We start from the raw sequence: 16254 nt of genomic DNA on the forward strand, positions 1-16254 counted from the left end.
TCATGTCCCCTCTCAGGCTTCTCTTTTCCAAACTAAACAAACCCAATTCTTTCAGCCTTCCTTCATAGGTCATGTTCTCAAGACCTTTAATCATTGTTGTTGCTCTTCTCTGGACCCTTTCCAATTTCTCCACATCTTTCTTGAAATGCGGTGCCCAGAACTGGACACAATACTCCAGCTGAGGCCTAACCAGAGCAGAGTAGAGCGGAAGAATGACTTCTTGTGTCTTGCTCACAACACACCTGTTAATACATCCCAGAATCATGTTTGCTTTTTTTGCAACAGCATCACACTGTTGACTCATACTTAGCTTGTGGTCCACTATAACCCCTAGATCCCTTTCTGCCGTACTCCTTCCTAGACAGTCTCTTCCCATTGTGTATGTGTGAAACTGATTTTTTCTTCCTAAGTGGAGCACTTTGCATTGTCTTTGTTAAACTTCATCCTGTTTAACTCAGACCATTTCTCCAATTTGTCCAGATCATTTTGAATTATGACCCTGTCCTCCAAAGCAGTTGCAATCCCTCCCAGTTTGGTATCATCCGCAAACTTAATAAGCGTACTTTCTATGCCAATATCTAAGTCGTTAATGAAGATATTGAACAGAGCCGGTCCCAAAACAGACCCCTGCGGAACCCCACTCGTTATGCCTTTCCAGCAGGATTGGGAACCATTAATAACAACTCTCTGAGTACGGTTATCCAGCCAGTTATGCACCCACCTTATAGTAGCCCCATCTAAATTGTATTTGCCTAGTTTATCGATAAGAATATCACGCAAGACCGTATCAAATGCCTTACTAAAGTCTAGGTATACCACATCCACAGCTTCTCTCTTATCCACAAGACTCGTTATCCTATCGAAGAAAGCTATCAGATTGGTTTGACATGATTTGTTCTTTACAAATCCATGCTGGCTGTTCCCTATCACCTTACCACCTTCCAAATGTTTGCAGATGATTTCCTTAATTACTTGCTCCATTATCTTCCCTGGCACAGAAGTTAAACTAACTGGTCTGTAGTTTCCTGGGTTGTTTTTATTTCCCTTTTTATAGATGGGCACTATATTTGCCCTTTTCCAGTCTTCTGGAATCTCTCCCGTCTCCCATGATTTTCCAAACATAATAGCTAGAGGCTCAGATACCTCCTCTATTAGCCCCTTGAGTATTCTAGGATGCATTTCATCAGGCCCTGGTGTCTTTCAGGCATCTAACTTTTCTAAGTGATTTTTAACTTGTTCTTTTTTTATTTTATCTGCTAAACCTACCCCCTTCCTATTAGCATTCACTATGTTAGGCTTTCCTTCAGACTTCTCGGTGAAGACCGAAACAAAGAAGTCATTAAGCTTCTCTGCCATTTCCAAATTTCCTGTTACTGTTTCTCCCTCTTCACTAAGCAGTGGGCCTACCCTGTCTTTGGTCTTCCTCTTGCTTCTAATGTATTGATAAAAAGTCGTCTTGTTTCCCTTTATTCCCATAGCTAGTTTGAGCTCATTTTGTGCCTTTGCCTTTCTAATCTTGCCCCTGCATTCCTGTGTTGTTTGCATATATTCATCCTTTGTAATCTGTCCTAGTTTCCATTTTTTATATGACTTCTTTTTATTTTTTAGATCATGCAAGATCTCGTGGTTAAGCCAAGGTGGTCTTTTGCCACATTTTCTATCTTTCCTAACCAATTATCCCAAAGTGTTTTAATTTTTTTTGTAATTCTACTCTCTTTATATTTTTAATGCAATTCTGAGTGAATTTACATTTCATCACTAGCTGGGAGTTTGATGAGCAAAGGTGGTGGTGGGAGGTTAGACTTTGAAAACGTTTGAACCATCTCGCCTTTTATACAGTCTAAAGAATTTCACAGGATTTGGGAAAGACTCTATCCAAGATTTTGTTTAGGAATTTCTAGAGTTTAGTTTGTAATAAAATAAGTTAATGGTGGAGTTAAGAGTTATGAAGGGCCAAGATTGTATTGCAAGTTAACTCCTGAAAGAAAGACCTAGTGATGAGATGACTTTTCTTTGGGGGAGAGGCCATAACACATAAGTGTGACGTTTACTCCGATTCTCTGAGAACATGAGTACAACAAAGGTGGGTCACTTTATTTTTTTCTTTTATTACAAACTTGTGTTTGATTCCAGGTGGAGACAGGAGAAGCTTTGGAAGAACCAGAAACAACTCAGAATCAACCAGAGCTCCCCAGAATTTTGATAGGAAGAGGCAGCTCTCCGAAGCACAGGCAGAAACAATGAACAATTCAGACTGCAGAATAAACTCTAGAAAACTGGGAACTCCCAGAGGTATTAAAACAAAGTGGGCACACACTTCAGAAACAAGCTGCTTTGAAATGCATGCTCAGGCACTGTTAAAAGACCGGCTGGGGTGAAGTGGAGCTGTAAAAGACTGTTGATTATTTGTAAGCTATGGTCTCTCAAGTCTTGTGGTATTTTGTTGTAATGTGTCGGTATTTTAGGCAAGCTGCTCTCAAAGATTCAATCTTGAGTACAGTACAAAGCCTCCCTGTAACTGCTGTTAAAATACATCCAGACTTGGGTTAGAAAGGTAACAGTTTGCGGATTTGTATTTGCAGGAGAGTCCCATGCTGCTGTCTCCACATCAGGCGATAGAAAGAATCGGAATAAACCCACAAGAGGGAGGAAGAAGAACGTATTTGAAGCCTACATGTCAATGGAAGATGTTGCAGCAGGATTGAAAAGGGGAGAGCTTATCCAGGTGCCCAGAACATAAAATGCTGTTGCTCTTGCGATATAGATAAGCCGGTGAAAATAACACATGTTCAAATAATATGTCGGCCATTTTCAGTACAATGAATTTATATATTATTTGAAGATTTTTATGGGGAGGGGGGCGTCTCTTCTAGTTTCTCAGAGGCATTCTTCCCCCGTCTGTGTCTCAGCTGTTCCCGTGTGTGTGTGTGTGTGTGTGCTCAAGAGAAGTGGAAGGTGAAGCTGGAAGTGACGCACCTTGTGCTGAGGGCCAGGTAGCATCCCTGCCTCACTGCAAAGTATTATAAGCCAAAACTGAGCTAGTGAAACTGAAAGAGCAGAGGGTGATGCCGTATCTTTGATTCTCCTTCACGAAGTTGCCTTCACAGACGTTCACACTAAAGCAGTGGTCCCCAAACTTTTTAGAGTCGTGCTTCCCCCCCCCTTGCCCTTATGTGTGCCCCCTGCCCCCTCTGAGGCCAGGAGCGGGGCTGGGGTGTGGGGGGCACGGACAGGGGTAAGGAGGCTGAGGCTGGGCCGCAGCTGGGGGTGGGTTTAGGGTTGGGAGTGGGGCCAGGGGTGGGAATGGAACTGCACCAGGCCGTGGGGGGGGTGGCGACCAGTGTGACTCTGCTCCCTCCCCAGCCTCGGCAGTTGGGCCCCAGGCCAAGTACAGAGCCGCGCTGAGGCTGGGGACGGGGCCAGGGACAGAGCTTGGGGTGGGACTGGGTGGCGCTCCCTCCCTGCCCCCTATGGTGCCTGGCCTGGGCCTGCTGCCCCCTGAATGTTCCTCTTTGCCCCCCTTATGAGGATGCAACCCACAGTTTGGGGACTTCTGCTCTAAGGATCGTGTGCCTGCCCATATGATCAATAAGCAATACTTGATAGAGCCTTACATTCTACCGATCAGAGGTATAAAATCCAGAGGAAAGAGAAACACACACGTGGAAAGTCACAGATGTGTGGTTATGCATCCGAAAGACCAGTGATGTATGCATTTAGAGCTGGTTGGAAGTTTTCCAGCAAAACAGTTTTGTTAGACAATGCTGATTTGTTGAATGTGAAATGCTTTGCGAAAACATCTCCTCAGGTTTGACGAACTTTTGTTGTATCATAGGCAGCGTTCTGTCAGAAATCTGCTTGGCTTCCTGGCCGGCTGCTGGAGAGGCTGGGGTTCCAGGGTCTGTGGTTCTGGGGCAGCGCCACTGTGTGGATGGGCAGCTTGCAGGCAACATGCAGGGCCAGCTGACCTGGGAGTCTGGGTTGCCTTGAACTGCAGACTTGGGAGCTCTGGCAGCTGCAGAATGTAATTGACATGATTCTTGATCCTTCAGTTTCACCACTGAAATTGATCATGTCAGTTTTGGTCACCAGATGCTAGAACTGTGTCAGTGTTTCCAAAATGATTTTTTGGGGGAGTTTTGGTTCATGAGAAATTTTGAAAAATTTGGTTTCAATTTGAATCCGACCAAAACCAGATTTTGAAATATTGAAATTTCCTGTTAATTTCCTGAAAATCCCAAGTTTTGACCAACCTAAAGGCACTCCAGTTCTGCTTCAAAAACGGCATTGGCACATATACCAGATTTTGCACCCTTGAGTCAAAGGTCTGACTTTTCACCTGAATTTTGGTCCGCTGTAGTGCAGCAAGCAAATTGGAGACTTAGGACTGGTCCACACTAACCCCCCACTTCGGACTAAGGTACGCAAATTCAGCTACGTTAATAACGTAGCTGAATTCGAAGTACCTTAGTCCGAACTTACCGCGGGTCCAGACGCGGCAGGGAGGCTCCCCCATCGATGCCGCATACTCCTCTCGCCGAGCTGGAGTACCGGTGTCGACGGCGAGCACTTCCGGGATCAATCTGGGATCGATTTATCGCGTCTAGACCAGACGCGAAAGATCGATCCCAGAACATCGATTGCCTGCCACTGGACCCGGAGGTAAGTGTAGACGTACCCTGAGGGCATAATAATCATTTGGTAGCCGATAAACCAGCCTGTTTCCCACCAAAACCTCACCGGTGTCGCCACACCATGATATTTATGACCTGTAGACTGACTCCAACTGTATTTAAAAAAGAGCCATTGAAATCACAGCATTAAGGTAGCCATATAAACGCCATATAAACATAGTGGTGTAAGGGCACCATGTCTTGAAAGGTCAGAATTTGGCTGCTTGGATGAACTGTCCTAACGTAAGGAAGAGCTGACTAGAGCATGCACGTCCTCTCTTTCTACGCCGTTTCCCTACCACATGATCTAGTGGTGTTATCCAGCTAGGAATGGCTGGTGGCCTGCTGTCACTTCTGGCTCTTTTGACCACATGAGCAGGCTCATCCATCAGGAATCTGGAACCAGTATCATGTGACCAGTGACAACCAACCCACCTCAACATGAAAAATTATGCAAATCCTCATGCAGAAACGTTGTCCCTGTCCCAATGTTTCATAGGAAAGATGGGGTTTTTTTAAAATCAGTTTCACAAATGTTTGCGGTTTCAAACAATTTTGTCGAGTTCTTGTTACAAATCTTTTCATCCAGCTCTAATGGAAATATTTTTGGAATCATGATAAGGATACCATAGTTAAGGCTGTAAGTTAGTTTCTCTTTGAAGCCCAATTTCTGAGCAACTCTAGCTGTTGTAAAAGGATTATATGGGGCATTGTAGCCTCACAGTGGTTCCCAATCCAATAATTACAGACTCCCTCACCTGGGAGCAAATACCCAGTGAAGGAATTGGAGCCCCCTGTCCTGTGCTTGTATTAGAAAAGGCCTCCACACTGCAGCTGTGTAATGAAGCAACCAGAGCTTCTGAGTGGCCTTCAAGAATATTCCTTGGAACATGTTTCAGTAACACAGCCAGGTGGTAATAAACTCAGAGATCAGACATAAATCTTCCTTAGAGATGCAGTGCAGCTCCAGAGGATACAAGGCACTACCAGGCAGCTGCTGGTACCTGAGAATTCGTGTGAGGTGATATCTCCCAGAGTTCCTCAGATTGTATTATTCTAGCACAAGAAGCCTCTACCCTCTATAAATGATGAAGCTTCCACTCCAGCTCATGTTTCTCTCTGACAGAAAACTTCATGTTTGTCTTGTCAGGGTTGTGGTACAGCCACTTTCCTATCATCCGATTCTCTGTCTGAGGGGAAACTATTGAAACTGTAGAATCTGGAGTTGATGAGCAGGAGATACAGAGCTGAGTATCTGATCACAGACATTGCAGCCCAAAACCTTTCTCCCCGAGTGTCTTATCAGTAACCCCCAGTGGCTTTAAATACACACTGAACAGGAAGGGTGAAGGAATAAAACCCTCTGAGACCTTGTAAGGAGTCTTGGGAGATGAACAGATATTCAGCACTGCTCTCTGAGATCTCTGAGGAAGGAAATAACCTCCTGAAGAGTCACTCCATCAGTCCCTACAAGCAGGACATCAGAACGCCATGGTAACCTGAGAGAACACACAATGATAACCTTTCCTAAGGACTGTAGTGACAGAAGACGTCCAGGTACCAGTGTCAATGGCTGTGGCCAAGAGAATTCTTTTCCATCAGCAATGTGAACCTGTGGATGGGTAGTAGAATCTCCCAGAGCATTCTTGAATCTCATTGGGTCCATGAATGTCTGAGGGTAGAACATAACAGTAGGTCTGTCATCTCAACGGGGCAAGGAAACACCCTGATCTCAAGTTTGAGGAGAAGATGATTGGTCCATGGCAATGTAATTTAACAAAATATTCCAGAAGATCCTAGCTCATGTGTCCCCTGGCATGAATTGGAGACCCCCTGGAGATAATCCTATGCCTTCCATAGCGGCTGTACAGTTCCAAGTCATTAAGACCTACAAGCATTTCTGTTCATGGATGCTGAAATCAGTCACGACTAGATGTCTCAGTGACTCCTGATGCTAGGTTTGATACACAGTTTGCTTAAGTAGGAAGTTCAATAAATAGCATGATGAGCTGTGCCCTACAGAATTCCACTTGATCATGGGACACACTCAAATCCAGCCACGAGAATGGACATCTGGGATCAGATGCTTAAGGTTCATGCATTTTCCCCTTCCCTGGTCTCCATGTGTAGAAGAGTACCTGACCAAGAGCAAACAGACCCAAGGCACGATTATTGGAATCATCCATGCAGGTCTCAAGTTAAACAAGACTGGATACCTTCTCCATGGAAAGGTAGTAGATATCCGTTTTGTCAGAACCAGGTTGTGTGTTAAACAGCATGAACCAAAGGAACTTCCATCATCCTGCCATGCATTAGCCATCATTTCAGATCAAGGGATGGGTGAAAAGACTGTAGGTGTAACAAGACCTCTGATGGCTGGTGACAGGGTAAGCTTCAGAAAGCACACTGATTTACAGAGACACTGAACCTTATTTGGCTATCCAAATGCCTTGCCTTTTGCAAGCAGTTTCTTTACAAGTATGAAACTGGGGGTTCCCTTATATGGTTTGTTGCAGTTTTTTTTAAGCAGCCCTTGGCAGTGGATAGATATTTGGACACTGACTTTTCTCTGTGCTTTCCACACACGCTGATCTGTGCCTCCATGTTGGGGTGGCCTACGTGTAGTGCTTGATTTGGGATGCTTGAAGTGTTGTCTAAGTATCTTTTCTGTTGCCCTGCTTCTCTGGAAGAAGTGAGAAAGTTGGGAAATCCAGAGTTTTGTAACCTCTTAGGAAAATTAATAAGTTTAAGGACTTTCTTTGGCGGGTGTGAGGTCGACCTGAACTATGAGGAGATGTTTAAAAACCTTGCTGCAATCCTTTCCTCCCCAAACGCTGGCTTTGCTGACATAAAAACACTGATAAATATAGCAGCCATTGTTTGCAAGTTACTGTAAAATAATACCGCTTTAGTGTGACATCATGAGACTGTTCAGCCAGGGCTTCAGCCCCTAATACACATATGAGAACAGTTGTTCGTTGCAGATGGGGAGAGTAGCTGGTTCCAGATATGATATCACAGCGTGAAATGTACAACATTGTAAATAGGATTTTCATAGGCACAGATAATAGGGTCCATCTGCTTTCTAAGATAAACTTTGGGAGTTCCTTGCTTCAGGGAAAGAACTAGAGAAAAAGTATTTGAATGCTACTTGACATAAGAGTTCTGATGCTTGTCATAATTCTATAATATAGGTAAAGCGTTTATATATTAAATGGCGTGACGTTTTGCTACTCAGCATGCTCACACAAATTAGGCATTTGTGCACACCGCTAGTTAGGCGCCCTACTTGCCATGTATGCAAAACCTGATTTTTCATGTGAACATTGGATATTTGCACGTGACTCTTTGACAGTCTGGCCCTAACTACCCAAAGGGGTGGTTCTTGTGTGACGCAGGATGCTTTCTCATTTGCTTCTGCATTGCTGGTGAAATTCTGGGAACAGGAATTGACTGACACATTGTAGAAGCTATTCTCCCTCTTATGACTACCAATAACTGCTTCCTATCTCCAATGAGAAGCCAGGTGATTTGATGACTGACTGCCTCTCTGGAAAGAAGACTTTGTGGATTTTCCATCATTTAAATGGGCATGTGACAGGTTGGATCACAGAAACCCCCTTGGGAGCTGCCAACTGATGTGCCAAGACTACTTCTGTCCCTGCCTTCCCTGCCAGCTTGGGACTCCAGACCCCTGCCTGGTTGTGCCAGACAAGCTTGCCGGCTACAAACACAGACTTAGCTTCTATCACAGACTGGATGCCTTCCTAGTCTGGGCACAATCCTTTCCCCTGGTACAGCCCTTGTTCCAGCTCAGGTAGTAGCTAGGGGATTTCTCGTGATTGCATCCCCCTTTGTTCTGTTCCCCCTCCTTATATAGCTTTGGCACAAGGTGTGACTCTTTTGTCTCTCTGGGTCCCCACCCCCCTTCTAAATGGAAAAGCACCAGGTTTAAGATGGATTTCAGTACCAAGTGACAGGGTCACATGTCCTGTGAGACCCCAAGCCTTCATTCCTCCCAGCCTGACTCACAGGAAGGCCTGCAACCAACAGAACCATCCACAGTCAGTTGTCCTGGTTAATGGGAGCCATCAAGATTCCAAACCACCATTAATGGCCCACATTTTGCATAATTACAATAGGCCCTCAGAGTTATATTTCATATTTCTAGTTTCAGATACAAGAATGATACATACATACAAATAGGATGATCACACTCAGTAGATTATAAGCTTTGTAATGATACCTTACAAAGGACCTTCTGCATGAAGCGTATTCCAGTTACATTATATTCACACTCATTAGCGTTTTTCATAAAATCATATAGAGTGCAAAGTCACAGGGTGCCATTCCGAATTGAGGCTAAACACAGCACACTAGATCTCATTTTGCCTATGCGTGAAGAATTTTGATTTGCTCCCCAAGGGTGTTCTCCATGCTTATCTTGCCACTGTCCTGGGAGGTGCACGCGATGTAATTAATCTCAATATTAACCATACAATAAAATAAGGCCTAAAATAAGACAGTTTGCTGCAAAGTGCACAAATAAGATCTGAAGAATGAGGAGTCCATTTGTCCTCGTGCTGCTGGTGTTTTCAAACTTCAAACAAACCCAAAAAAACCCACTTCACAAACTAGCAAATTTCTCCTCAAGCCAGCAAAACGTTTATGTGTGAAGAGGTTATTTTCCTATATTCAGAGCATTTCCCAGAATACATTAAAATTAATATGCTGCATCAAATTTATAAGGAAGCAGTTCCAGTGAGAGTGTCCCATGATTGCTAAACACAGATGGAATACATTTCATATAAGTAATTGAAGACATTCCAAATACATGGATGAAAAAGGCTTTAAAGTTTCAGATCAAAAGCAAAAGGAATTTATTAATGCAACTGTAGTTAATACTGTCTCATTTTAGAAGAGTAAAAGTTAGTAAATGTTTTAATTAGTCCTCTAAACTACAATTCCCAGGATGCTCTTGGAATTGAAGTGTCAGTGTTCTGAAATAACCAATAATCCCCTGTTCAAATTTCCTTTTTCTCTCTTAATCCGGGATGATGGGGAAGCAGAAAATGAATGTCCTCTCTAATTTAAAGTTTATTTGTTAATAACTATGTCTACACCCGTTACTGATGTTGGATCTCAACTGTTTGTTTTTGGAAAATCCTTTCAATTCACCTTTTAAACTTTTCTTACTACAGAGTTGTTATTACTATCCATGTTAGTGAACAGTCCAAAAGCGCAGCTGGAGTCCAATAAGGTTTTGGCCCTCTGGTGGGAGACAGTGCTGGAAGAAACCTTTCTCCTTCCTGCCCTATCCACCCCCAAAGCTGTCTCCCAAAATATGATACAACTTTTTAAAGCAAAACCAATCTCACCCCCCAAAAAAACAGAGCAAAAAACATCATCATCATCAAAACCAGGGGCTGTTCTGTTATATTTGTTCTTCTGTCTGAACAAGCGTTGTGGCTGTTGAGGAGGAGGTGGGGGCTAAGGAAGGAAGCGGGCCTGGTTTCTTGGCTGCTTAAAGAACAGCATCAGCAAAGGACTTTATAAGGAACTCATCGAACCATCATTTATTTGGTTTTGATGGGGGATGTGTAACAGCAGATGGGAAAAGGTGGCACACTAGCGTATCTGCTATTGGAATGAGTAACATTTTATGCATCTATATTTAAAAACACTCCAAATGGATTTGATCTTGGTTGCAGCACAAAACTGGAAAACAAGGAAATACTGAATGTCTGACCTGAACTCACTACTTGTTTACTTAACTCATCTGGAGTACTGTGTCCAGTTTTGGGCCCCACACTACAAGAAGGATGTGGAAAAATTGGAAAGAGTCCAGCGGAGGGCAACAAAAATGATTAGGGGTCTGGAGCACATGACTTATGAGGAGGGGCTGAGGGAACTGGGATTGTTTAGTCTGCAGAAGAGAAGAGTGAGGGGGGATTTGATAGCTGCTTTCAACTACCTGAAAGGTGGTTTCAAAGAGGATGGATCTAGACTGTTCTCAGTGGTACCTGATGACAGAACAAGGAGTAATGGTCTCAAGTTGCAATGCCGGGAGGTTTAGGTTGGATATTAGGAAACACTTTTTCACTAGGAGGGTGGTGAAGCACTGGAATGGGTTCCCTAGGGAGGTGGTGGAATCTCCTTCCTTAGAGGTTTTTAAGGTCAGGCTTGACAAAGCCCTGGCTGGGATGATTTAGTTAGGAATTGGTCCTGCTTTGAGCAGGGGGTGGGACTAGATGACCTCCTGATGTCCCTTCCAACCCTGATAGTCTATGATTTTATGATAACACGTTTTGCCTGAAGAGCATATATTGCTGAGTCAGTCTTCACCCCGGCCTCTCTTCCCTTCCCAATATTTCTGTCAGAGAAATTCCATTGAAGCTAAGCACGCAGGCTATCATAGTATCTGTCATTCACCGTAGGTCAGAATTTTTGTTTCTGTGCATTTAGATTGCAGATTCCAGCTTTAGTACAACTTGCCCTGCTTTAGCAGGTAACTTAGGTTTGGGCCAGGGTTCATCCTCTTTGGTGTTTATACAGTGCCTGGCCCAATGGGTCCAGGACTGCGGCTCCTAGGCATGGCTGCAATCCAAACAATAAAGATTCTTGATGCAAACAAATACAAAGTCACCAAGTTTAGTACAACATTCCCAGGTCATATTGGAAAACCTCATGTAATCAAGAGCTGTGAATTTTCACTACAGTTGAGATATCCTGGGAATCTTCAAATTAGGAAAAATAAAAGAAGAATGTAGTTTCAGTGCTCAATAAAAATCGATATCAATGTCTAATTCTGAAAAGCCTTTTTTGGAGTACTCTGGTTTATGGTGTAATGTGTGACAGAATGACGTCTGGGAGCCCGACCTCATGCTGTTTGGCAGGTGGAGAGTGGAGGAAGGGGTTGTGTCTGGGTGGACGTATGTACTTAGTTTTGGATTGAAATGGTTCCAACACACAGGTACTAATCTCAAAATTTAAAATTTGCAATGGAAATTCAGATATATCTATCATGTTTCAAAGTAACTATGTTATTTGTAGTCATCCAGTTTAACTAATACTACATAAAACTAATGTTCCAGACATAATCTTGATTTTTTTTTTTTAATTAAGGGACCTTTGAGAATAAATCCTAAGAAATACCATGAAGCCTTCATTCCATCTCCAGTAAGTATAATTTATAATTCTCCGTCGTTCTTAAATGAATGTGTATGAAGATAGTAGTTGTACTGTGTACGAAATGTCACTTTGATTTGTGTAACAAGATGCACCAGTTAGGATACATTAAAATAAACCTTAAGGTATGTACATAGTGGGGAAAAAAAACTGTTTCCAACACCACAAAGTGCTACTTAATGTCTCTGAACTTCTGATGAAAGTGGGGACACTTGTTTCTAACCCAAAGACACCAGCTGAGCCCAGGTTTGAGGACCACTAGTTAGTGTAATTGTAAACCCTTGGTCTATGGCTACAGAGGATTTATAGATTTTTCCACTGATTTAAATTAATCTTTCCTGAACAAATATGCTCTCCATTTTCGATCTGCTGCATGAGCTAATTTATAAAGTTGGTCCAAAAGTACCATGCGTGGTTCCTTCTAATGCACCCACTTTTGCGCAAGCTGTGTATAGCAGTGGGGTTCAAGCTTTTTTCATTTGTGCACCCCTAAAAAAATTTTTAATAGAACCCTTTGGAAATCTTAAACATGGTCTGCGGATCGCCAGGGTCTGGGGATCAAGGGTTGTAAACCACTGTTCTATGGTAATGACAACTTTTCACTGACCCCTTAGACATAGTCTGCGGCCCCACGGGGCCTGTGGATCACAGGTTGAAAACCACTGGTGTATAGCTTGGCTTGAGGTTCACGGTTATCACATGGGACCATTTCTTTACATTGGTTATTCATTCCATGGAAGGACTCTTGTGATTTGAAGGGCCTCCTTTAGGCAAGGTTACCTCTCTGCTGGTGTAGTTGAGGACAGTTATTTTGTAGTGACTTGATTAAAGTTTTGCTCCTAATGTGACAGGGTGTTTCATATTGAGATTAGGTTTTGTTTGGAGGTAGAGGAGAAAAAGGGCCTTGCTCAGACACTGAGTTGTTGGTTGTGTTTAATATCGTTCCTACTTTTGGGGCATAATTCTTTTGGAGTCAGGATTGAAAGTCCAGAGATTTGTGTTAACTTCTGTGGTCAGTCAGTCATAGAAAATGAACTTTAAGCCTCTTTCCATAGAGGAAGACTTGTATTATTTGTGCTGGTGCAAAGGGGAAGATTCTTGAGAGTCACTGGGGAGGAAACTCATAATAGCGGTCTCCAATGCTTCCTGAAACTGGCACTGACAGTCCTGGTGTGTAAATGGGAAATGTTCTGTACTCCTCTCTGCTTGCTCTCTTGAATGAGGTAAGTGTAGACTGTTAAACCTATCCTATTAAACCACAAAACACTAGCTAAACATTAAGTCCAACTGTGCACACAAGCAAAGAGCTCTATCCTTACTCCCACGAGTGCTTAGCTATTACCTCATGGTAAAGCAGATCACTCACAGGTTTGTGTTCTGGAATACATAGGCACTGGAATGTTAGTTAAGGGTTACGTTTCTGCCATCACTCTCTTTTCTTCCTGGGTTAAATCATGCAAACAGCACCATCGCCCAGTGGTAGGACGAGTCAGCCCCTGGAGGATGATCTGTCTGGGCCAGGTGGAAGTAGTCATTGTAAGGAGAGGGTTACATTTGGGGAACTCGCCATTAGCATAACCCTCCATCAAGGCTGTGAAAAGTCTTCATCTCTCCCCTGCAGCTGGCCCGGGCATTGCACCCCATTCTGTCAGGCTCGGACTTGGCTCCAGTGACCCCCTGCATTTGTCACCTCGGGGCTTTATTATGCCAGCCTTAGGCTTGTTTTGGGTTCAAATGCAGCAGCAGGTCACTTTAATGCCACAAGTCCCTACGAGCACGTTGATCCAGACTGCTGCTCTGTATATTGTCTTACTGTTGAATGCCGAGTCAAGGTAAAAGCTTTATCATCAAAGCCTTCCATGGGATGGACCCAAGCTATTAGAACCCTGCCTCCCATGCTGCAATCTTGACTGCTTTCAGTATCTGTGATCTTTTGAATGGTGGAATTGTCATCTTGAAGAGCGAGACACTTGAACATGAGAGATGGAGCTTTCTTGGCAGCTGGCCCATGACTGTAGAACTTGTTTCCGGAAGAGATTAGAATGACCACAGATCTCCCTGCTGTCAGACAGAAATGTAAAAGGCTGCTACTGTTGTTCAGTGAAGGCAATATAGTAATAAAACATCTTGCTGAATGGGAGATGACTGCACAGAATCCGATCCTCTTACAAGCTGTAATGTGCTCTGAAGCTATGGCAACGAATCCAGCGTAAACACCTCAGTAGAAGCGTAGGCCTTTCAAGTTACCCCGGTACTGTGTTGCAGTTCAAGCCCATTGTAATTACATTAGTAATGCAAAAAGGTGACTGTTTGGAGTGTGAAGAATTGGTGAGGGGGGAAGGAGACAAAAAATGGGAAATCCCAGATACTTGGGAGAGTGTGAGTTAACTTTATGGACCACAGTGCTGAAGCGCTAAGTAAGCAAATGTTGCATTTTTATGACATGTTACTTTAAAAAGCTGTATGGTGGTGTTGGCCAGTTTTTAATTACCGCTGCTCTAGCAGGCATTGAAATAACTGGTGTTAAAAATCTGTATATAGGAATAAATTGTTTAAAATGAGAGCTTTTGGCTGCAAATCAAAAAAAGAAAATCCCTTCTTGCTTAGTCTAGCAGCATAGCTTCAGCTGGCTGGCGTAGCGCTTCCAGAGCTGCTGTTGGCAGATGGAGAAACTACTTTTAATTTTTTTTGCAAAAAAAAAAAAAAAAAAAATGTATGGCGCAAACAAATTAACCCACATCCCAACCTCCTCCTGCCCTGCAACAAGCCAGCGTTACAATGGAATTGTACAGCTAGGTTAAAAAAAAGGCATTTTTCTTAAAACGAGTCTTTGACTTTTCCTTTGTAGATATGTGGTGGATCTCGTTCAGGGGCAGGGGGGTGGGAGAAGAGCTGTAGGGCCATGTGTAAAAATCTGGCCTTTTGAAAAGAAAAGTTTCCAATTTGAATTATGTTGGTCCAACGGGCTTTGCAATTTTTCTGCATCTTGTCATGGGAGGCAGCTTTGACACAGCTGTTGAGCTGCTGTGCTTTTCTTTCTAAGAGTAATTTGCTCGGTTGGAGGATGGCCTCAGTTTCACGTGACAGCAGGGTTCTACCTCTGTTATTTTGCTGTCTAGGCAGCACAGACTACTTAGGTGATGTTAACCTGAGAAATCTACCAGGCCTTATTCGATATGTTTACTGTTTCCCCTGAAGACTGGGTATAATGGTAATGCTGCAGATTAGCTCTTAGCAGGTGCAAGAGAATCGTGAGCGTGTATTTGAGGAACTGCATTAAAACCCCAGTGTGTTTAAGATTTTAGTTCCCTTAAGGTTGGCTTTTCTTGAAAAAAAAGTTAGAAACTAAAGAAACCCACAGTCATCTTATGCCTTAAAGCTAAGAAAAGGGGATAAGGCTCCACAATAGAAGAACATGTCTTAATATCCAGGTTAATACTAGGGTTTTAAAGGTTCATGGTGTTCTGCAACCAACCGCACACAATTGTCAGCTCAGCTTGCCGAAGTACAAGGGAGCAAAAATGAAAGCAGTAGATTTAACTTGACCAAAAGCGGTGTGAAAGTGAAACCTCCATTCCCTAAAAAAACCTACAAACCTCTGCGATTAAACCGGATCCTCCTTGATCCCAGGTGGGGGGGACTCTTCTCCCCCCCCCCCCCAAAACCAAATCTCGATTGTGAGCTGAGTGTCAAGTGTGTTCTGGGCAGATAACCCTGCTGTATGGAGTAGCTGCGATTGGTATGTGAGGTGGGGCTACAGAAACCAAGGTCATCTCTTTTAGAAGGCGGGGTTCTGGACTGCAGGGGGCAGAACAGACTGCGGTTGGCTGCAGTTACAACAGACTTGTTGCTGCGTTATGTAACGTTTAAATATGTATCTCCATCTCCCCAGGGTGTGTGCGCTGTCCTTTTTTGACTTGCATCTGAAGAAGTGAGGTTCTTACCCACGAAAGCTTATGCTCCCAATACTTCTGTTACTCTCAAAGGTGCCACAGGACCCTCTCTTGTCCTTTTTTGTCGCTATTTTTAAACTTCTGCAGTAAATATAGCTTAGTCTTTTATGCTTTGATATTTCACATTTTTTTCTCCTTTCCATAGGATGGGATTCGTGATATCTTTATTGATGGGGTGGTTGCTCGCAACAGAGCCCTAAATGGTGACATTGTGGTGGTGAAACTGCTTCCCAAGGAGCAATGGAAGGTCAGTCCAATGTTCATTTCTATGGCTTGCACAGAAAAAGCCTATTCTAATAATCTCCGCTGATCTTATTCATGTATGGCGTATACCGTATACTAATAGAGAACTATCCACAAATCTCTTAGCTAAATTGTGACTAATGTTTTAGCAGATTAAAAGTTTATCATTTTAAAGCAGTACCTAAAACACTAGGCCA

At 43.3% G+C, this 16254-nt stretch overlaps 1 protein-coding gene across 12 annotated transcripts in view; it reads left to right on the plus strand.

Annotated features, from left to right (window-relative positions):
* The window catches only part of DIS3L2 (DIS3 like 3'-5' exoribonuclease 2), a 270679-nt gene that overhangs the window by 24750 nt on the left and 229675 nt on the right, over positions 1-16254 (plus strand). For 4 of the 12 annotated variants that reach the window (XM_008173711.4, XM_065557595.1, XM_024110278.3 and 1 more), the window contains 4 exons: positions 2134-2292; positions 2583-2725; positions 11799-11852; positions 15960-16061. In XM_008173711.4, the coding sequence (XP_008171933.1) occupies positions 2241-2292; positions 2583-2725; positions 11799-11852; positions 15960-16061 (351 nt within the window). In that variant the 5' untranslated portion in view covers positions 2134-2240. The remainder of the gene's footprint in view (positions 1-2133; positions 2293-2582; positions 2726-11798; positions 11853-15959; positions 16062-16254) is intronic. The other 8 variants (XM_024110280.3, XM_065557598.1, XM_065557599.1 and 5 more) reach the window with 3 other exon arrangements.

This window comes from Chrysemys picta, chromosome 9 (assembly GCF_011386835.1).
Source record: "Chrysemys picta bellii isolate R12L10 chromosome 9, ASM1138683v2, whole genome shotgun sequence".
NCBI lineage: Eukaryota > Metazoa > Chordata > Testudines > Emydidae > Chrysemys > Chrysemys picta.